Source organism: Camarhynchus parvulus, chromosome 9 (genome assembly GCF_901933205.1).
Source record: "Camarhynchus parvulus chromosome 9, STF_HiC, whole genome shotgun sequence".
In the NCBI taxonomy this organism is placed as follows: domain Eukaryota; kingdom Metazoa; phylum Chordata; class Aves; order Passeriformes; family Thraupidae; genus Camarhynchus; species Camarhynchus parvulus.
The window spans coordinates 9,020,215-9,042,323 of record NC_044579.1 but is presented as its reverse complement, the minus strand read 5'-3'; the positions used below and the strand labels follow the sequence as shown (position 1 = coordinate 9,042,323).

Genomic DNA, 22,109 nt, shown 5'->3' with positions numbered 1-22,109 from the left:
TTTCTAAAATTTGCTTTGTCAGCTCTGCCAGGAGTCAAGGGCCAACTTGAATTGACAGATCTGTGAGGTGATGCCTTGGGCTGCCTTGTGGTTGGACACTTAATTCATTAAATCTCTAGTAAGGATGAGCAAGAACATGCTTTATTTAACTTTTTGCTGTTTTTAACCTAGTCTGACTTAAATGGGAGTGTGGGACTAACCACAGCCTGGTATCAGGGTAGTTCTTGTTGTCTTTGGTTGGTTAATTTCTGCTTTTGGGGCTAGGGCAGTGTTGGGTGATCCTTCTTTTGGTAGCTGCCATGTCTTCAAGATCATGGGTGTGTCCTTATCATGTCTTACTAAGTGCACATCTGGGTTGTCTTGAAGAATTACTTGGAAGTTTTGAAGTAAATTGGTTTTAGTCATTGAATGAGTCAGCAATGAAATGGAACATTGTAGAAATATGGACAAATATTTAGGAACTTTGTATTAAGAGTGTCTCATTAACTGATAACAAATTGTTCTATTGCATGTTACCAGTTCTGGGGTATGCTTCTGTTTCTTCTCATGCTCATGCTAACTGGAAAACAGGGTTTTCCAAAGATTCCTTGCCATATCTAGACCATGATCTAATGCTGGGAAGCAATGGAAAATCCTTTTAGCAATAGCAGAGTTAGTGTACATGTTGGTGTCCAGTCATGGACTGATAAAAGTAAATAGCAGATGCAAGTATTTTGTATTGGAAAAGTTTGTAACAATATTGCTCTGTCTAATGCTTTCAACATAAATTCCCTTTTTTTTAATGTAAAAGGAACCATTACATGCTGAGATAGTGTCTGGGGGGTCAGACACTGCAGAGGTGTTACCAACACTGCTGTGATGCTTTCACAGTCCTGCCCACCCCAGAGAGCTGCCTAACTATTGTAGGTATCTACATAAATAATATAGATGGAAAGCTGGAAGTTTGGAGGTGAAAATGTCTGGTGAAAGTGTAGATGCCCTTTGGTAGGAAAGGGAGAAACTATACCAAGATTTCCTTATCTTGAAATTCACTTGGATCTCTCAAGTAAAACTGTTTTTGCTGGGTTCTGGATGGGAGTTGTCATGGATGTGCTGATGAAGATTCAGCAATACTTTCCTGCTCTGCTAGTAGTAATCAAAGAGATTGTCAGGTGTGAGAGGGCAGTTAGAATGTTTTATTTTTGGGAAATAAAATTGAGGGTCTTGATTCTTTCTTATGTAAAGCAATATGCAAATTTTAATATAAAATTAAAGACTTTCTGGCCTTGCTAACTTCATGTTTAGTTGAGCATTTTAGTTGATTTAGTTGACCATCTAGTTGATCAACTGACTAATAGATGTAAATTTAATTAAATGCAATACTTTTGAAAAGCTAAACTCTAGAGTGATTTTGTATAAATTATGTCCAAATAAGCTGATTTAAAGCATCTCGCCTCCTCTCTTACTGTAAGCCAGATCAATTATTCTGGGAAGCTGCCTGCATGCATTTTTTCACCCCAAATAAGAAAAGATTAATAGGTACTTACGTTTAAAGACCAAAATGTGCCATTGTGTGATGTCATTGTTGTGATGGAGATGAAGTGAGGTGGTTTGGATTTCAGATGAAGCTCCAGTGCTGTCCTTCCAGCAGAGCTCAACCAGCCCCTGCATCCTTTCCACTTCTTTTCCTGGTGTCCATGATGAGAATAAAAATGAGTGACTGTCCTGAAAGCCCATGAATGCACTCACTGCTGTGGGGGTGGGAATTGTGTGTTTCTGCTTCCCACAGGTGCTTCCCTTTGGCTAGTTTGAAGGGTTTCCCTGCTCCCTGGGTGGCACTGCTGGTCCTATTTAGGTGGTCTTCTGTCGCCCTTGTAGGGAGCCCCCATGCCTGGTGCAGGTGTTGGGATTTTTTCAACCCAAATCTCCCTCCAGAGGACTTAAAGTATGGAACAGTCAACCACCTTTCCTCAAATTATTAGTCCTTTGTCATATCCCATGAAAATGGCAGAATATCTAGAAATCCCAGGCAAGTGTTGGCTGGGAGCATCTCTACATCATCTCTGCAGCCAGATAAACACCCAAACATGTTGCATTTGCTGCTTGTTGTGAATATTTACATGTTGTGCACTAGAATTGCTCTGTGTTCAGGCCTGAGTGGTTCTGCACAGCAGATGTGTTTGGTGCTCTGTGGTTGCTTCAAGTCTCCTGTCAGGATGGATCAGCCAACATCAGCTCTGCACTTTAGTCTTCCTTCCACTGAAATTATTTTAATTTTTTTCTTGTATTCATTGCTTAATAATTTATTTAGTATTTGGTCATTTTAATGCCTAGAATGTGTTACTACTTTGTGTGATGTCCTGCCATGAGAGATTTTGTTCTATCTTACAAATCACTCAACTGTGACATCAAGGAAAAAGTAAGACTGACACATGTGGTGCTGGAATAGGGTTTAACCGTGTTTGTGATAGATTTTTTCAGAAAGAATAGTCTCAATATATGCTATGCTGTAGAGTAGTCAAGTTACAGTTTGCTTTGTGGGATGATATCTGTTTATGCATCAGAATATTAATGCTGGGTAGTGGGGGCAGCAGGAAAGCCCATCTTGAGAAGTATTTTTAACTTCCAGTTTTAGGGGACAGGTGCATTGCAGAAACAAATACTGACTCCAGTTGAAACAGATGGTGACCTGTAGTTAGGTCGCTTTCTTTTAAAAGAAGAAATACAAGAGATTACAGTCATGCGGAATTTGATGTGTTCCAGTTGAATGCTAATTGTGACAGTTGCCTGTGGCTTTGTGTTGCCATAAATGTCATGGCCAAGGGGTCAAATACTATCCAAAGTGGCTGTGTGTAAACTGCCATGCAGGCCAGCCATGTTGAAGCAGAGTTTGTAGTTTTGAGTGAATTTTATCTTTGAGTTTTGTTCTTGAGTTTGAGCAAATGAAAAATCCCACCACAGAGCAAGCCCAAGGTTAAAGTGCTGAAAATGTGCAGATGCCTTTCTGCATGTCTACCTTTTATCACACAAAGATGCTTCTCCACCCTTTGCTGTTGCTGTACATTATTTTTGACTGTAGGGGCCCCAAATTTTTTGAATAATTGGACAAGCCAAGTGCTGGACAATTTTTCTCTGCAGTGCCTAATTCTGGCTCTTAGCTTGCTGCCCAATTCATGAGATATTTTTTTGCTTTCCCCCTCTGCATTTCAGTTTTATGCTCTCTTATTTCTTTTTTCAGCTCCTTCTTAATTATATGTTAAGATTTAGCCTCCTTTTTATCCTGGGCTCTTTAATTCATAGTAGTATTTTCTGTGACTTGCTGTCATAGAAACGAGGGCTTTAGGGGACCTTACGAGCTCGTGTAATCCATTTCACTACCTCAAGGAAAAAACTACTCTTCTTAGACCAACTCTGCTAGACGTCTGTCTCACCTATTTTTAAGAACCTCCAACGAAGCAGATTGCATGACCTCTCTGTGAGCAGCCTAAAATCCTGCCTGTTGCAGCTTAAGTCAGATTCCTTCAAAATGTCTCTGAAAACATATCCAGGAGCAAATTGTGTTGCCAATTCTCTAGTCTGTACTTTTACTTTTGGTGTCTGTTTTTAAACTTAACTTGACCCTTAGGACATTTGTAAATCAGTTCATTAGGCAGTTGCAAATCAGTTAATTTTAGTTCCATCTCATTATGTGAGCCATACAGGTTGCGTTGCCTCAGTCGCCTCATCTGAAAACTGAATTTGCTGCTGTGCTAAATTTTCCATGTTACAGCTGCAGCCTCCTCAAACAAACTTTGCCCTGGAAGCACCCTCAGAGTGTGAAAAGCTTGATTGTGTAGAAAAAGGCCCAACTATGTGTTGTTATTGTGACTGAAAACAGAAGCCTCCCCTTTGTTTCAGCTTCCCTTTTGCAGACACTGCTGTGGTGTGTAATGTCTTCCTGGACTGGTCTAAGCTGGCACCTTCAGTTGTCCCTCTGCCTGTCTTGGTGTCTTCCCTCCTGAATTAGAAGGATCCCTCCCTCCTTCTGATTTGCCTTTTGTTATATATATGAAAATTACTTTTTCTCTGTGATTGGGCAAAGTAGCAGTTTTCTCTTGTTGCACCATATTTTTTAAAGCTCTCTGCTTAAGTACAGCCTTTAAAACATTTTTTTCTCGCTGCTGTGAAGCAATCTGCTATTTCATTTGAGAAGGATACCATAGGTAAAAAATTTGCCTTGTAACTTGGATAGCACCGTAGCAAATAAGTTGGCGTTTTCTGACTTGCAGGTACAAGCTTGGACCCAGGGAGTGTAGCCAGGAGGGGCTGGAAGGCAAAGCTGTGATGACATGTTCAGTATCCAGGTGGAGGGCCAAGAGGGCAGCTGCGCGGCGCTGGGTTGCATTCCAATGTGCTGATCCGTGGAACAGCGTTGGCATACGCTTTGGAAGCTGCTGCTTGCTCTCCTGGCTGTAGGGAAGGGGCTGAGGTGATGGCAGGGAAGTAAGGGGTGAGTCTCTGCAGAATATTTTCATATGATTGTGGACTATTCTGAGCAGGCTGGACATTTGGAGCTTTGGCACTTCTTTCTGGTGTCCTTGTGTACCGTGCTGCCTCTGGTAGCTCCAAAGTTAATGACTCCAGTGTGGGTTGTTAATTTTTTTCTGCCTCCTTGATTCCTGACCTGCTTAATTAAGTTGTAGGGAGGTTACATTTTCTCACTACTTGGGGGCTTAATGGGGTGGAGACTTTGGAAACAGTTTAACAATTTCACTTTTTATAACCTCTAATGAATTTCCCAGGAGTTTGGAGGGGTTGTATCCAACTTTAGCATCGTAATTTCCAGCGTTTTATTTATGCTAAAATAAGTTAGTGCTGTGTTAGGAGGCCCAAAGAGCCAACAGATTACAAATGAACTAATGAAGACATTGTTTCTCTTGGATAAAGGCTCTTACTCATGGTTGTAACTTGTACTGAAGAACTAGAGGCCGTGAGCTTCACCAGGACCACAAGCTGGCACTGGGGTTCCTCTTCCCTTCCTTGTTATTTCAAACCTGTATTTGATTTCAGGTGCAGAAAAAAGAGGGTTTGCAAGGACCAGAAACAACTCTGAATCTGCAAGAACTCCCCAGAACTTCGATAGGAAGAGGCAACTCTCTGAATCGCAGACAGAAACAATGAACAATTCAGACAGCAGAATAAATCCCAGACAACTGGGAACTCCCAGAGGTATTAAAGCAGTGTGTGTACACGCTTCAGGAATAAGCTGCCTTGAAGCCTGTGCTTTAAAAGATGGGCTGGGATGAGTGCTATTGACTTTAAAATGAGCTGTAAAAGATTGTTGATTATTTGTAAAATATGATTATTCCAGGCTTTTCGGTGTTCTGAAGTTGGGTGCCAGTATTTCTAGGCAAACTGTTCTCAGAAGTTCAACTTTGAATATAAAACTTCTGTACAGGTTCTGTTAAGATACACAGACATGTTTGGTGGGCAAGGTAACACTTATGAATTTTTGTTTGCAGGAGGATCCTTTACTACTGTCCCAGCATCAGGTGACAGAAAGAATCTAAATAAACCCACTCGAGGGAGGAAGAAGAGTATATTTGAAGCCTACGCATCAAAGGAAGATGTTTCAGCAGGACTGAAAAGGGGAGAGCTAATTCAGGTGCCTGAAATGTACACTGTCCATGCTCTTGTGATAAGTGTGGAAACCACAGGCAGTTGTTGGAAATCAGCAGCAGTTGATGACAGGGAATTGATGTAGCACTTGTAGATGCCAGAGGAAGATATTTTCCCTTTCTCAGGGTGTTCTACAAGTGGGATGGAATCTCCTACATTCCTCTGAAGTAGTTCTTTGTTTGATTGCATGTTCTGTAAAATTCCCGATCCACTCTAGTGATAAATTGCAGATTTCTTGTTGAATAGTCTCCTGGCCATGGTGGCCAGTACTGGGGAGACACTTCCTTTTACAAATGATGCTCAAAACAGCAGCAGTTGCTGGCAGCCTCTGTCTGTGTCATTGTAAGCAAAAACAAATGCCCTTAGCAAGATAGCTCTTGCTGAAATTTCTCACAAAAATGTTTGTGCTTCTTTTTGAAGCGGCAAAACTGCAGCCATCAGTAGGCAGCAATTCTTTTCTAAAGAATGTGGGGGTGGACCTGCTGTCCTAACTGCTGGATAGAGAAGATTTACATGGAGGTTGGCAGGGCTGAGATGAAGAAGAAGAGAACATCCTTGCACCATGTTCATAGTAGTCCTCAACATGGTGTGATGTTCTTCAGGACACACCTGGCATCGCAGTGAGATCAGACTGGCTGGAGAAAAAAGGCAGGTGGAAGTCAATGAAGGCATGACATCCACACTGAGGCTTTGTTTACCCAAACACACACAGGTCCATTGCCTTTTAATTAGTGTTGTAGTACTGGTGAGGTTGTGATACTTAACTTTCATCAATAGACTGGAGTCTCAAATGACATCATCTCAATTTTTGTCTGATTTTTTGTTATAATTTTATAATAATTCTTTTATATCATTATAATGGCATAATCTCTGGAGGTGTGATGAGGATTTTACATAAAAGACTGCCTGATTCCATCCTGAAGACCAATCTCATGCACTCTTAGCTTTGAGGAAGTCATATCCCTGCTGATGATCAGCATGGTCCACTGGGCTACTTGGACCTTAGGCCAGTGCATTTTTAAAGACTGTCACAGATGTCTGCAATGGGAGGCAAATGCTGAGGGAGGAAGTGGGAGCCTTAGGCTGTGACTTCTCTCATGGCTGCACTGGCATATGGCATCAATGAAAGCTTCTGCCTTACCTTCAGCAGTGTTTTTGGCACCATTTTTGGTAACACAGCCCCATAGTGTTAAGTGCAGTGTGTGTAGACTGCCTATGAGGTCAAGTGCAGCTGCAGATGAGGCACATCAGGCTGTGATTACTACCTGAGAATCCCACTGAAATGCTGAGTCCCCACAGACCTGTGATTGCATGATCCCTGGCAAAAGACTCCCTGATTCTTGTAAATGTGTGTGTCTACTCCAGGTCATGTGCTGCGTAACTGGAAGAGTCATATGTGCTTTCTTAGGCTCGCTCTGTTTTTCTTTCATCCCGTTCCACATCTCAGGGAAACAATGGAGACTGTAGAAGCTAGATTTAATAATTCAGAGCTGAATGTTAGATCATGGGCATTCCAGCTCAGTATTTCTCATCTTCAGTTCATTCATCCTTATGATTTCATCAAGACCATTCATCACTGCAGCCTCAACCAGGATAGGTCTGATCCTGAGAGCAACTTTAGCGGATGGATGAATACTCAGTGGTTTTTGCTACAATGGCAAGAGACAGAATGAACATGTGTCTGTTGTGTTAATCCCCAAAAGCCAGGGCATTGTGTTCTGGCATGGTAACCTGCAAAAAGGCTCCACAGGAGCCTATGGAATGTGAGAACAAACCTATTGGTCTGAATCTGATGGTCCTGAGGAAACTGGAGTACTCCCAGGCAGCATGACTCTCTGAACATGGGCTGTCTCCTGGAGCATCCTGGAAATATTTGGATGAGAATTTGAGAGCTCTGTTAGGGAGAAAAGAGCCTACCATAACACTGAGATTCTTGGACCTTGGCAATACATCTGTGCAACGAAGTGTTCCTGAAAGTCCAACCCACAGAAACTCCTGACAGACCTGGAGATTGCTCAGATGACACACAAGCGCTATGATTAGGCAGCCCTAAATCAGGAAGAGTGAAAGGTTATCTTTATGGGTGCTGACGTGTGTCAGTAATATTGATCTTAATGGCTTCTGGTGCTGTATCTGACATAAGTCATGTTTTGATAAGTAGCAGAAGTGTGACCTGCAGATTCCTGGATTCATTTTGTCATGTGACTTGTCCGTAAGTGTCCTTCCACAAGAAAAGGGATCTGAGCTCAGGCACTTATGAGTGCACAGAATTCCCACTTCCCTGCCCTTCAGACTGCAGGGAGCAAACCCCAGGGGTATCAGGTTGGTTGGAATCACAGTGGACAGCCTGAAGGCAAACAAGATTGAACAATTCCTGTGTCCTCCCGTGAGCGCACGCTGATGGTTGTACACAACAGATGAAATCAGGCTCTCTATGAAAGAGCATGGACCCAAAGGACTCCAATCATCCTCTGAAGCATCAGCCAGAAACTCATGTCTGCTCCACGCCTCCAGCGTCTCCCAGACCCTCCCTGCAGGGCTGCTGGGGTCAGGTGGAGCGAACAGAGTTGCAGAGCCTGCTTTGCTGTTAAAAGGGTGTTTTTCCTTAGAAAGCTGTTCTTTTGTGGATGTGAAAGCTGGAGTTTCCCTGTTTTTTCATGGATTGTGTTTTTGAAGGAAGCCTTGCTGGCAATCAGATAGCTGTGAACCCTGACCTCTTTTTAGTGTTTTGTACATACAAAGGAACCTAGGCATATGTGTTACAATAGTTGTTATAAACTGCTTGGCTTGGGATGTTTGAAGTTTAGTCTGAGTACTGCCTGCCCTGCATTTAGCAAAGCAGCTTGAGAAATTGTGACCCTTTTATGTTTCACTGGGAAAGTTCAGTAAGGTTAGAAACTTTATTGGCAAGAGCTTGTGAAGCTGCCTTGAATCATCAGAAAATGTTTTAGAAACCTTCCTGCAGACCTTGTTCTTCCCTTTCATAACAAAAGCCCTAATGACAGAAAAACACTGATAAATATAGCAGCTATTATTTGCAAGCTATTGTAAAATAATACAACATTAGTGTGACATCATGAGACTCTGCAGCCAGATCCTCACCCCCTAATACACATATGAGAACAGTTGTTCATTGCAGATGGGGAGAGTGACTGGTTCCAGATATGATATCACAGCGTGAAATGTACAACATTGTAAATAGGATTTTCATGGGCACAGATAATAGGGCCCATCTGCTTTCTAAGATAAATTTTGTGAGTTTCTTGCTTAAAGGAAGAGCTGAAGTTTTTTAATATTACTTGACGTAAGAATTCTAATGCTGATCATAATTAGGTAGTGCATATAAAATGCAGATAAACAGGCTGCGCAATAAATGTGGTAACACCAAGCTCCTCCGTGTGTTTACTGGAGCTGTGCATCCATGGTCACATTGCTGCTCTGGTACCTTCTGGGCCATGGACACAAACCCTGATTTTTCATGTGCATGATTGGCATTTACACCTGACTGATTGACAGCTGTCCCACACTATTCAAGGGGACTGTGCAGAGGAAAACAGGATATCCCCTCATCTGCTTAGTGCTGGTAGGTAGAGCCACATATGGGAATTGACCCATTGTCAAACAGAGCAGCAATCCCTTTCCATTTTTTCCTTTCTCTGTAGCAGCTTCTGATGACTGATTCTGGGAAATAAATGAGGGACAACCATTGAGAGTTTTCCATCAGTGGTTACCAGTGCTAATAGAAACTGATGACAGCAAGTCAGCTCTCACTTTGCTTAAGGATAAAATACCCCAGGGTTTCTCTCAGTGGGTCATCTTTGTTTCCATGCTGTTGTCCTGGGTTATGCCTGCCATGGGGGCAAGTGTCCTTGTTAGTACAAGTTATGTGAGACATCAAATTAGTGCAGCAAAGTAATCAAATAGTATCTAAAGAGTATGGGGTACATGCTGCTGGTAATCTGGTATTCTGTATTTGCTGGTAAACTTTAGCAAATAAGTGCAATGGAAAATCTCTGTAAATCTGTGAATTCTTCAAGGCAGCAAAACTTTCACATGTTAATCAGCTTGATTTCCTTATTGTCTGAGTGTTTCCCAGAATACATAAAAAATTATTTGCTGCAGTAAAGTTTTAAAGAAGCAATTCCTGTGAGATGCTCCTATGATTGCTTAACACAGAAGTGCAAACAGATGGAATCTGTTCATATAATAAATTGGCTTACATTACTTCAAATACACAAGTGGAGAAATTTCTAAAGTTTCTTCCCAGAGCAGAAGCCTGTTGGAAGGCAGATACCTAAGCTATATTCCCATAAGATTCAAATGCTGTCAGTTTGAACTGGAGTCACCCGAATCCCAATTTCCAGGATACATTTGGGATGCAAATGTGTAGCTTATAAGGCTTTGGTTGGCTCTGCCTTTCTCTTGGATGGACATGAGTGCAAGCAGCAAAACTGGTTGGTTTACTTTGGAAGGTTGATACGAATTTGTTGCAGGTGAGCTGGCTTTTAAGTTGGCAGATAACAAAGCAGAAATAGATAGACCATGGAATTTTCAAATGTATTTAAGATAGTTTGCCTTTAAGTATGTTTAAACAGAATTTAAACCTGTAGACTTTAAATGTTTATTTTTGGAAAATCCTTTAAATTCTTTTTTGGAAATGTACTTTATTATCACAGTTACTGCTGCTGTCTGTTCGCAGGAACAGCCTAAGCAGCCAGAGCCCCATAAGAATGATACCTGCTGCCATGCAAGCTCAGCTTTTCTTTTCCTCTTTACTTGCATCCTCCAAAATAAGCAAACCCAACATTCTCCTTTTCCAAAACAGAGCAAGCCAAATTGTTTCTATTATCCAGTTGTTAACGAAGCTGGTGGATGCTCAGCAGAAAATGTGTGAAAGGAACAGGAGAGCTTGGATCCTCAGTTCACCCAGTAGCAGCAACAACTAATGATTCAACATCTCTTTGATGACAGACTGCAGTAGATCAGCTTAAGCCTATCATGAAACTGCCTTTTGGCTTGAAATTGCTTGGATGCTAAGTTGTCAAGACTTGAAATGTATAATGGAAATTTAGATGTATCTCTCATGTTTCACTGCAGATATATTACCCACAGCTCTCTAATTTAACTGGTGTTAAATAAAATTAATAAGATTCAGGCATAATCTTTCTCCTTCTTTCCTTTTTTTGAAGGGACCCTTGAGAATAAATCCCAAGAAGTACCATGAAGCCTTCATTCCATCTCCAGTAAGTGTAATTTTATAATGCTTTAAAGTTCATAAGTAAAGGTGCATTAAGATAGGAGTTAAGCTGTGCACAGAAGGTCACTCAGAGGTGAATGAGTTGGAAGAAGTGAACACAATCTGGATTTTCTTTTATACCAAATATTCCCAACCAAATCCCACTTTCTCATACCTCAAAGAAACGCTTTGCTTGTGCTGAAGTTGGGGATACTGCAGGGTCCCACAGAGGCCAGCTGAAGTCAGGTTTGAGGACCACCAGATAGTGTAATCAGAAACCCTTGGTTTATGGCTGCAGAGGTTTTATAGATTTTCCACTGATTTAAGTTAATCTTCCCTAAACAAATATGCTCTCCATTTTCGATCTGCTGCATGAGCTAATTTGAAAAGTCATTCCAGAAATAATATGCGTGATTCCTTTTCATGTGCCCGCTTTGGCATGGGCTGGATCTTGCTTGGCTTGGGATATGCTTCTGCCACATGGGACTGCCTTGCACCTCTTCTCTCTTCTTTCCTTATTTTGACAGAAAAGAAGGACTCTTGCAATTTCAGGACCTTCCAGTTGGGAAGGTGACCTCACAGCTGGCACAGCCAAAGCTTTTTATCTGGAACTGACTTGGTCAAAGTGTTGCTGTTAATGGGAGAGTTTTATATTGAAATGTTTTGCTGGTGTGGGGATGAGAAGGCAGAGCCTGCCCTGAGACAGTGAAACACTGATTTTGTTGTTCCCCCTGCTACTGACAGTGCTGTTGTTTTGGGGCTTGGGAAAGCCTTGAAATTCATGGTGTTGTTTAGTTTATGTTGTTGATTTGGGGCAATGTTTTGGAGCTTTGTTAGAGAAGGTTGACATTACAGCAATGGGAAAAGGTTGGGGCTGCAGAGAATAAATACGCTAATATTAGCTAGAGGAAGAAGTACAGAGCAGCTCTCTGGTACATCTGGAGGGAAGTGTGTAAGTGAAAGGAACTTTGATCCTTCCTCTGCCAGGTGTCCTTGTAGGTGTGGTAAGTGTAAGCTGTTAAATATATTCTCTGAATTTACAGAATACAAGGTTAAAAGAGAAGTTCAGCTACTCTCATGAGTGATTTGGATGTGAGGCTTTACCCCTAATCGCCCCTCTGGTGTCCAGCTGTTGCCTTGTGCCTGTTCTGTGTGCAGGAATGCATACATTAAGGAGGGCTAACAGAGGTGGTTATCTCAATGATCTTTCTACTTTTCTGTCCTTTGTGGAGATGGATACCAGAACCAGTAGAATCAACACCTGGATGAAGAGAACTCTGGTTTATGTAGGCACAGTCCTTTAAGACAGATGCTTGGGGAAGTTTATCCTTTGTATAACATGATTTACCATAATGGAGGGGTTGCAGCCTTAGTGTTCTGCAGCACTTCCCATCATTGCCAGATGCTGCAAAAGCTGCAGCTGTGAAAAATCACCCTTTCTTTTCTGCTGTTGATGAGGGCATTATACCCTTTTCACTTCAGCTATGACTTGGCCATGGCTTCATGGAGTTCAATGCAACACCTGTTCACCTTCTGACACCAGAAGTCCCTGCATGTTTCTTGCTGCACATGTGCTCTGTCTGCTCATCTAGTTGTTGCATGAAGAGTTGAGGGGAAGGCCCACGGCTTTTTTCTTTAAGCTTTCCAGAGAACACAGCCCAAGAATTGAAATCTCTGCCTTGCATCTCGTGTGTTCCCTGTGCAGGGTGGTGTGGTTTGAGGTGTCAGTGTGAATGATGGTGCTGCTGAGCATGAGTCACAGTGACTGGAGCTGTGCTGTGCTTGTGGGAGACACTTCCAGAGCAGGTGGAAGTACTGCAGATCTCTTGTCAGAAGAGGATAGGGAGCACTGCTGGAGATATTTGCAGAGAAAAGCCCTGTGCTCCCTAGAGGGGGCTGGGGAAGTCTTGAGGCCATTGTGGCTGGTAGAGTAGATGCACCCCAGGGACAGCTGAAACTTTGCAAGTGATTGTGTTCTGTTGTCATTCAGTGCCATTTTAATTGCATTAGTAATCTGAAGTGTCAGCTGTGCAGAGGAAAAAGTGCACAAATTTTCTTGGAAATGCGTAAGTTCATCCAACAGTTGAGAGCCTGGAGCTCAAGATATAGAGATATTTCTTTTTGGAGGGAAAGCCAAAACTGATGGCAATTTTCTGATTACAGCTTTGTTGTGGATGTTGAAATTAACTGCTGTAAAATAGGTGTGCATACACAGATCTAGATTTGTGTATATGTATATATACATGTATTGTTTGGAAAGAGTGTGTGGGTGCAGTTAAAGACAAGACTCTTGCAGAGTGTGGAGATGAAGCTTTAACCAGATGATGTGATACATTAGGCACCTTTACAGGAAGTGGAAGAAAATGTCTTGTATTTTCATGGACATAAGAGAAGAGGAAAAAAGGTGTAGAGCAAATTATTGTGAGTGCCAGCCTGTGTCCTGCAACACAGAGCAGCTAGAGGTACAGACAAAAAAAAAACCCTAACCCAAACCAAGAATTTGCCTTAGAAAGTGACTTTGAACATTTCATTTTTATGTATATGATGGATTTAGGTAAAGAGTTGGAGCTGAAGGGAAAGGGTGGGGAGAAATAAGGAAAAAGACCATGTGTAAAAAATCTGGCTTTTTGAAGAGAATGGTTTCCAATTTGAATTATGTTGGTCCAAGAGGCTTTGCAATTTTTCTGCATCTTGTCATGGGAGGCAGCTTTCACACAGCTGTTGAGCTGCTGCTGCTGCTTTTCTTTCTAAGAGTAATTTGGTCTCTTGGAGGACAGCCTTAGTTTCACATCATGGCAAGGTTCTTCCTTTTATTGTTTTGGTATCTAGGCAGAGTAAGATACTTATGTGATATTTGGGCTTCATGTTTTCAGGTTATAAAAGAAGTTTTTCTTGGACACTGAGCGTGCTGGTAGTTCTGATGGGATTTATTCATGCATATGAAACTCAGGAGTGTCTGAGAAACAGCTGAAGTTGTGATTAAGACTTTAAATCTTGTGAGGCTGTTTTTTTCTTTGAAAGACAATGAAGTACTAATCTGAAGAAACTCAACCTCCTTTTTTGTACCTCAAAACCATGCAAAGATAACTCTCTTCAGAAAAAATATTGAAACTGGTCATATTGATACTAAATGCTCACATTGTTTGATGTGTTCATTGCACTGTAAACAGACACATGGAATTTTTTGTATACTGAATTATGGGAAAGCAGAAATGAAAGCAGCAAGAACACAGTCAATAATTATCAAAAAAAAAAAAAAACTACAAAACTGGCAATCCTTTAAAAACTAAAATCTTTGTGTTGGCATCTTCAGGAAACTTTGTTCACCCCATGAAGAAAATCTCCCAAACTAAATCTAGAGTAACCGAATGCCAGACATGTCTGGGGTGGATAATCATGGTGTGTGCAATTAGTAGAGGCTCTTGTGCAAGGATGCTAACCCAAAATATTCAGAGAAGGTGTCCTGACATGTCTGTTATAGTAAAAGATCTCCTGATTTGCAGTTGGCATCTGGTTGTCATTATTTGGGACATATCTTTCTAACATAAATTGTGCCAAATGCAGAATATATGGTGTTAACTCATTTGAAAAAGAAGAGATTGCATCCCTAACCACAATCCAGACCACCTTCACAGAGTGCCCTGCTGATCCAGGAGCTGCATGTCCTGCTTTCCCAGCTCACCAGGAGAGCAGGAGGAGCTCTGCATGGAGCACTTTGCAGAGCAGAACTTGTAAACAGTTCTGAACACTTGTCTGTTCTGAACACTGGCTTTGAATGTTTGAGGTGGGAAATTAATGTGTCAAGAGCTGTGACATCAGAAAATTCTCTATTTGTTCCCAAGAGTAACTGTAGAGGAACTTAGACAGCACATCTTGAGGGCTTGGCTCTGTCTTGTGTAAATAGTGTGGAACTACTGTATTGGCATACCAATAGAAAGATGCTCATTTGCTAAATATCCTCTATGTTAAAGGGCATATGGTGAATCTGTTTTGTTCCTGTACACGACTGCAGGATGTTTGCCTGACCAGGATGTGTCTTTCTTGATGGACAGTGTTTTAAACCTCATAACAACCATGATTTAATATGTTTTGGTCTGGCACTTACTTTTCTTCCTCTTTGACCAGGATGGGAACCGTGATATCTTTATTGATGGAGTGGTTGCTCGCAACAGAGCCCTGAATGGTGACATCGTGGTGGTGAAGCTGCTTCCCAGAGATCAGTGGAAGGTCAGTTCAGTATATTTTTGCTGTGATTAGAGAGAAGGAGTTTATTACAATTTTCATGATTAAACTTGTAGGGCCTGAGACAGAGAACAGAGAATTCCTACAAATCACATTAGCTAAATTGAGTTTATGCTGCTGTTGATTAAAAGACTTTATCCATTACAATGTTTGGAAGAAGTGATACCTGAGGCGTTGACACCTCATTCTTTGCATGGAATGGCCTTCATTATCACTCTGTGGGAAAGTCTGATGATGAGACTGATTCCAAGCAAATTTGTCAGAGGTGACTTTTGGTATCTGCTATTTGGCTGTCTTCATGCTGTGGTGTTTTGGATAGCACTGTGTAGGTGTTTGCAATTGCTTATGTATTTGACAAGTGTTGCTCACAAAGCTTTAGTTATAATTAATTCTCTCTAATTTTTGGGTCCTCGGTCCATGAAAAGCTTATCTTGTCACAGCTCCAGATTTTGTGGTAATACCCTTCTTAATATGAATGAAGCATGTGTGAAATGACTGAAGCAATATAAATTGGGACAATTGTTTTCATTTTCGTGTCTGAGGATTTCAGTAAGATCACTGTCTGGGATTTTTTTTTCCCCCACTGATAAAACTTCATTCCCTAATCAAACGTTGTCCTTTCAAATATCTGGATAATTTTATCTTGTTTGCAGGTTTATCTTTAAACACTACTATGCAAGGGCAGTTTTTGCTCCTTTCCTCTAGTTGCTGGGAGGTGAAGTTACAGTTAGCAATTTTAACATGGGCTTTTACATGTAAGCATGACAGAATCAGCACAAATTGTTTTCCAAACATAGTTTTTGAACTCTTCTAAAGGGTTTAAAGACTGTCATAGATCTTTTGGACAAAAGGATATTTCCAGCAGAATGGGGGCTGGTCTGAACTACTTTGGCCTGGTGCTTTTATTCAGTGTAGCTACCTTCTCTGCCTGTCTTTGTTTGAAGCTATGTGATTTTAGACTTGCAAATGCAAGACTTCTTGCCAAGTCTGGTCATTTGCTGAACCTTCTACCTGTAATGTTAAATCTAATAACAATTGAAGTGGTGGTTTGAGACATATTAGAATTTGTCTCTTCCTTTTAAGTATGCATAAAATGAATGAATGACCTGAGTATATATTGATACACCTAAGTACAAAACTAAACCTAGTAATAAAGGCAATGTTAAGTGGGTTCTAAGGTATTACAGGCATATCCATATGCAAATAAAAGAAGGAGGTCTGCTGCCATCTCGGTAATCTCTGAGAACCAGTTTTGAGGGTCAAAGCAAAATTTCTTCGATAGCTATTCAAGGCTTCAAGTCAGAGTTCACTAAAATGGTTTTGATAACTATGTGTTTTAGTCACCAGTTCCATATAGGCAAGTTACCTTTTGTATTAAAACATTTCATATTGATGGAAAAATGGAATAGTTTGGATGCTTGGATCCTTTGCCAGGACCTGCCAGCACAAGGGCTTCTTTGTAGGCTTGATAGAGATTGCCTGAGCTGGAAGCTTTGTCTGCAGTTTTTCATTTATATCCGTTTCTAAACAAAGATAATGCCTCTCCCTCTCTCTTCTGTTCTCATACCTTCATGTATTCAACAGTAATGATCTTTTATGAGTACAAGAGGAAGCATTCAGAATAGTATCCCTGTTCTGGCAAAATGCATGAATAAATAGAACTGTTAGAGAAGTAGTATCTGACTGCAAGGAAGCTATTCAAAAGACTTGAGTGTTTTGTAATATGATTATGATTCTTCTATGGTGAATTTACCCTTGCCAAATGAAGTAGCTGGAACATGCCAGTCATGTTTTTCAGCCACACAGGTGCTGCCCTGTGTAGTCTCATTTTTTGTTTCTTGCCATCAACAACTCAATCAGCGATGACGTTCCTTTTCCCCCTGCCCCCAAATCTCTTGCTATGTACTCATGTTTGTATTAGTTCTTTGGGAAAGGTGCCACTAAATTGCACTGAAAGATACTGCCTTCTGCCAAGTAATTCATACTGATTAATGATAAACTGTCACAACCTATTTTAGGTTTTTCCATTTGTTTAGTCTCATGCTGCTGCAAAGCTGCCACTTAGGTGTATTGAGGGTTTTCTCCTTCCCATTGGGCCTTTGGAACAAGCTGAAGAGCTCAGTTGTTTCTCTGAAAAATGTAAATCAGATATGTGGTATAACTGATGCTCTCAGAGGAGGCTTTACAGGCTCTGTACATATTGGTTTGTTAGGATTGAGATCTGTGTGCTGATTATTTTTATGGTTCTCTATTCCCAACACATTACCCAGTGCTCCACTGAGAACTGAGCTGGGTTTTTTGCTGTTGTACCAGTTTCTTGCACAAGATAAGGCTGTTGTTTCAGCAGTGTATTCAGACTGTGCCAGGACAAACTGGGTTTCCAGCACCCCTGGATGGCCTCTGGATGCTCTGAGGGAAGATCTTTCCATTGCTAGAGCAGGTGGTTTCATGTACCTTCTCCTGCGGTCACAGTGTATTGCTGTGTTCCAGTAAAGGCAGGACTTAGTTGGCGCCTCAGTTCAATGTGTAAATGGGAGGAAAAGGGAAAACCTGTGACTGGTAACTCTGGATTTTGGACAGAAAAACCTGTTTGCTTGAATTGCTGAGAAAATTAGGAGCTGCCCTGTCCCTGGCGAGTTGTTCATTGCGGGTGAAGTCCCTGTGGGGGAAGAGACAGCAGCTGGAGAGCATTTTCTTCAGGGACATACTGTGTCCCACTGAGTTGTAATGGTGATACCCTACACGCAGGTATAAATGCCACAGTGAAATGTAAGGGGATGGTGAAATACTCTGGATGTGTGGTTATAATTTATGTAATATCTTCTTGAGAGAGACAGCAATATTTTCTCTCTCCAACCTTCTACTTCTTGGCTCAGTGGTGGGAAATTTATCAGGCTTGAATTTCTCAACATTGTGTCCTTCCCAGCATGTGCATCAATTGCTTGGATGAGCTACTGTGGTCCTCCCTGTGCTTTTTCTGTCTGCTCTTAAAGCTCTGTTTGTTCACGCGTCCGCTGGGAGAGCTGCGCACTGTTCAGCGATGATCAGTTTGTCAGTTCATAATTCTCCGCTTACTATTAGTTCTGACCAAGAGCCAACAATTTCAGTGTGGCACCACAGACTTGAAGAAGAGACATTTTGTCCCTGAAATTTGTTATCTTGCTCTCCTGAAGGAGGTGGCCATCAGCTTCCTGCCAGGCTTGAGCGGTCTGCGTTGCGGTGACCGCATTTGGAGGCCGTGTTTCAGAAGTTCCTCTCCTGTCCTCTTGTGTTACATCTTGGGAGTATTGAGGTGCTATGGTAACTTTCAAATATTTAGCTTTTGCAAAGTAAGGTATTTGACTTAGGGTGTTTTTCCAGGTACTTAACCTACTCTTAGTGAATGAAGTCAGAGTATCGTTGCAGTTTGCAAGACTGTCTTCTGATTTCAGGCTGTAGGGTTTCCCTGAGTCTGTGCCTTTATCTCCTGGAAGAACATCACAATAAAAGACAGCCAGTGACAGGATTTACCTCAGTCCTTGTTAATTACTCTGATAGAGAAGAAAAATGGTGCTTTATTTCTTGACTGATTTTTACTGCCTTAACTTCTTCCACCCCTGGGTTCTTAGTATATTTTATGGAGTTGTGCATCCATCAATTTGAGAAGCTTCAATTATACAGTGTATAATTACTGAAGTCAAAGAAAATGTTGATATTATGATTACAGCAATATTTTGTAGGCTCATTAAGGGGGGCAGCAGTGTGTCAGTATAGAGGATAAACCTAACCTCTTTTTCCTTACAGCCTCTTTTTTCTCTTTTGCCGCCTGCTTAATTGCCAGACAGAATTTGTTTAATTTCAGGTATCTGTTTTGATTTTTCTTGCAAGATGTAATTTCTTTTGTGGAAGGAAATAGCATAATAAGTCATTTGATATCACTTGGGGCTTGGATTCCTGGCCCAATCCCTGGTGCTTTTAGAGTAGTAGTTTATAACGTGGAATGTTTTTCATGACAACCGTCTCATGTATTGCACGCTACAGCTGAAATTTTAGTCTTAGTCTGAAAATAGTACCCAGACAAGGACTTGGTGATGCCCAAAACTTACAAAAAAGAGTTTTGGGGTCTAACTCCCTGTTACTTGCTACAATATGCCAGTGAGGTCTCCAGTTTTGCATAAATATACTGTATGTACAGATAAAAGAATTCCTGATTGACTTGCAGTTTCTCAGAAATTAGTGCAAATCAGTACCTCTGTTGTTGTTGTTTTATAAATAATTTCCTTAGCAGCTTGCAGTACTTCTTTGCACAATTTCCAGTTCCTTTGATCTTGACAGAAGGTCTCTAAGGCCAAGGATATGGAGCTGTTCATTATGTACAGTGTGTGTTGCTGGATAATAGGATAATGGGTCCAACATTTTAGTCACAAAGTGTCCAACAGTGATAGAAATAGTAATGCTTCATAGCTCATGAAAGCACATGTTCTGTTCAACACTGAGCTGTCAGATGCAATGCAGTGCAGCAGGAGATCTTCAAGCTGCCTCTTCTGAGCCATACATCACAGATAAATATTTAAACACTTTCTGTACAGAAGACATAAAGTACAATTCACTTTTCCCAGCTGTGACTGCTATTGGCATAATTACAAACAAATGTGAAGAAGGAACAATTTGATTTAAGCAGTCATGACAAATATCACCACGTATAGTTTGGACAGAGCTACGTATCCTGGTCAAGTCACTGCCTCCCACTGTTGGTGAAAACCTATGAAGCATTAGTTGTCCAGAGGGGATGCTAGCTTTGGATTTGCCCTGCTGAATAATAATTCATTTCAACCAAATTCTTCTGAGACTCAGTTTCTTCTCAAAATCTTGCAGCTAATGCAAGGATAACAGTACCTCAGGAGGAGATGAGGTTCTTAGAAGGTTATCACAGCAACACTGTTTGAATCTAACAATCAAGAATGTTGTTTGGAAACATTACATTCGTAATAATAAAAAAAAAGTTCTGGAGAAGTCATTATTGAAATAGTAAGTGTTCTGGCACACTAAAAACATTCAAGTGTAATTCATGATATTCAGGAGTAAAGTGGGAAGCCTAAGAAGCCAGCTAGGAAGATGTCCAGAAAAGCAGAGCTCTAGCAAATCTGAAAGGTTGATGGATGCTGTAAGGGAGGAAGGGCGGTTGTTTTGGTTTTTAAATTTGTTTTGCTGTAGGCTTTACAGTGAGGGCTGTAAGTTGATGGTCACACACAAGTGTGTGCATATCCCTCCCCATCTTGGCAAATCCCCAAACCACAAATTGGTGGAATCTGGAAAAGCTTCATTACATGCTAACTTTCTAATTGTGCCGTTCTTTGGAAGGCCACATGTTGTTCCACACTGCTGGGCCTTCACTGTGAGCTGGCACGGCTCTTCCCAGGCTTTGCTGAGCTGCAAACTCACTGGGTATGGAGTAGTAATGCAGTAGATTGGTGGCAGAAAAGCCGAGAGAATAGGAGGTGCTGCTCACTGAGACATATGTGGCATTGCATTTGCTTTCTCACAGATGTCATTATGACATTTTGTTAATCAAATATCGCTTGAAGTGCATCAACTGACATCTTAACACAGCCAGTTTTAATGGCAAGCACTGGCATGCTCTTTATGGTGTGTAATGATATAATTACTGTAATGATCTGGATTCTGTGAGATTGCCATGACCCAGTGCTGCATTCAGCCCCTGTTCCCCCTGCATGTGCAAAACAAGGGCAGAAACACCAGCCTTTGGGATGTTGCAAGCAACCTTGCCTTCCTGAGAAGGGCCTTTCCTGCCTCTGTCTCTCTGATGGTAAAGCCAAAACCAGGATCCTGAATAATAAAATCACAAGAAAGGTACAGTACAGAGTTTTTGGAGAGTCTAATATTCTTTTTATTCTTCCTCATTCTGTGCTGAGTAAGAGTGATATTAAAAGGCAAATTGTTTGGTTAGGTAGGAAGATAAACTTCTTTTTACTGTCTGCATCCTGTCCTACCAGTGCAAACAGAGTCACATTGCAGCTGTGGTTTGGCTGCACAGGCACAGAAGGAGATAAAAACGTTTCTCTTAGGTGAACAATTAAACGTTAAATAATCATTCATGACATGTGGTCAGTTGTTACATCCCCAGTGTAACAATAGCAGATGGGGGTGAGTTTAGGCTGTGTGAGATACTGCTAAATTGCAGTGTGTGTTGCTCAAAGAGCTTCATCTTGCATTGAGGGAAATGCTCTTGGGGCATCTGATCTTACTTTAGAAGAGGAGTCAAGCCAGCATTTAATACCTGGTGTCTGCTCCTGCTCACTACTTTTTTTTGGTCACATAAATATAATCTAGTACAGCAAATTGTTTCCTTTAACAACTAACTTTTCTTCAAGTGATTGTTTTAAACTTTGTTCTTCCAAGTCTTCTGTAAATATGCACACATCACAGTAGATTATTCTTAATCCAATCTCTTATATAACCACTATAATTTTGGACTTTTCTTAGTTCTTGGTTCCTGTGGAATTAGTATTTCTTAGAACTGTTTGTTCTTTGCCAGTTTGGAGACTTATTTGGTGATATCACATGAGTATTTGGAGCCTGCACCTTATAAGAGTCAGGATACCTGTTGTTGTGATGGGATTGGTTTTTAGAAAGTCATGCACATTAAACTCACTTAACTTTTATAAATGCTTTCTTGAGAGACTGTCCAGATTTTCTGTAGTCTGGGTTTCTTTCTGATCTGCATAATTAGGAATAAATTTAAATCAACTGTACTGATACTAAAAATTTCTTCTGGCCTAAACTTGGTACAGTGAATGTCATACTCTGTTTTTTTTAAGGAGACTATATTCCTAATTTAGCTTGATAGCTGGTGAAAAGAAGAGCTGCTATGACACTAAAAACATGATGATCTTTAAGTCCTGAGGTGATGTGGTTTTGGACTGTATCCCTAAGTTCTGAAGAATAGGAAAACTTCTACATATCTGTTTGCATGTTTGCTCTTGTTATTGGCTGT

At 41.0% G+C, this 22,109-nt stretch overlaps 1 protein-coding gene across 1 annotated transcript in view; it reads left to right on the top strand.

The window, feature by feature from the left end:
• The window catches only part of DIS3L2 (DIS3 like 3'-5' exoribonuclease 2), a 179,647-nt gene that overhangs the window by 13,220 nt on the left and 144,318 nt on the right, over positions 1 to 22,109 (top strand). The window contains exons 3-6 of the mRNA XM_030954141.1: positions 5,029 to 5,187; positions 5,481 to 5,623; positions 10,827 to 10,880; positions 14,999 to 15,100. Of these exons, the coding sequence (XP_030810001.1) occupies positions 5,029 to 5,187; positions 5,481 to 5,623; positions 10,827 to 10,880; positions 14,999 to 15,100 (458 nt within the window). The remainder of the gene's footprint in view (positions 1 to 5,028; positions 5,188 to 5,480; positions 5,624 to 10,826; positions 10,881 to 14,998; positions 15,101 to 22,109) is intronic.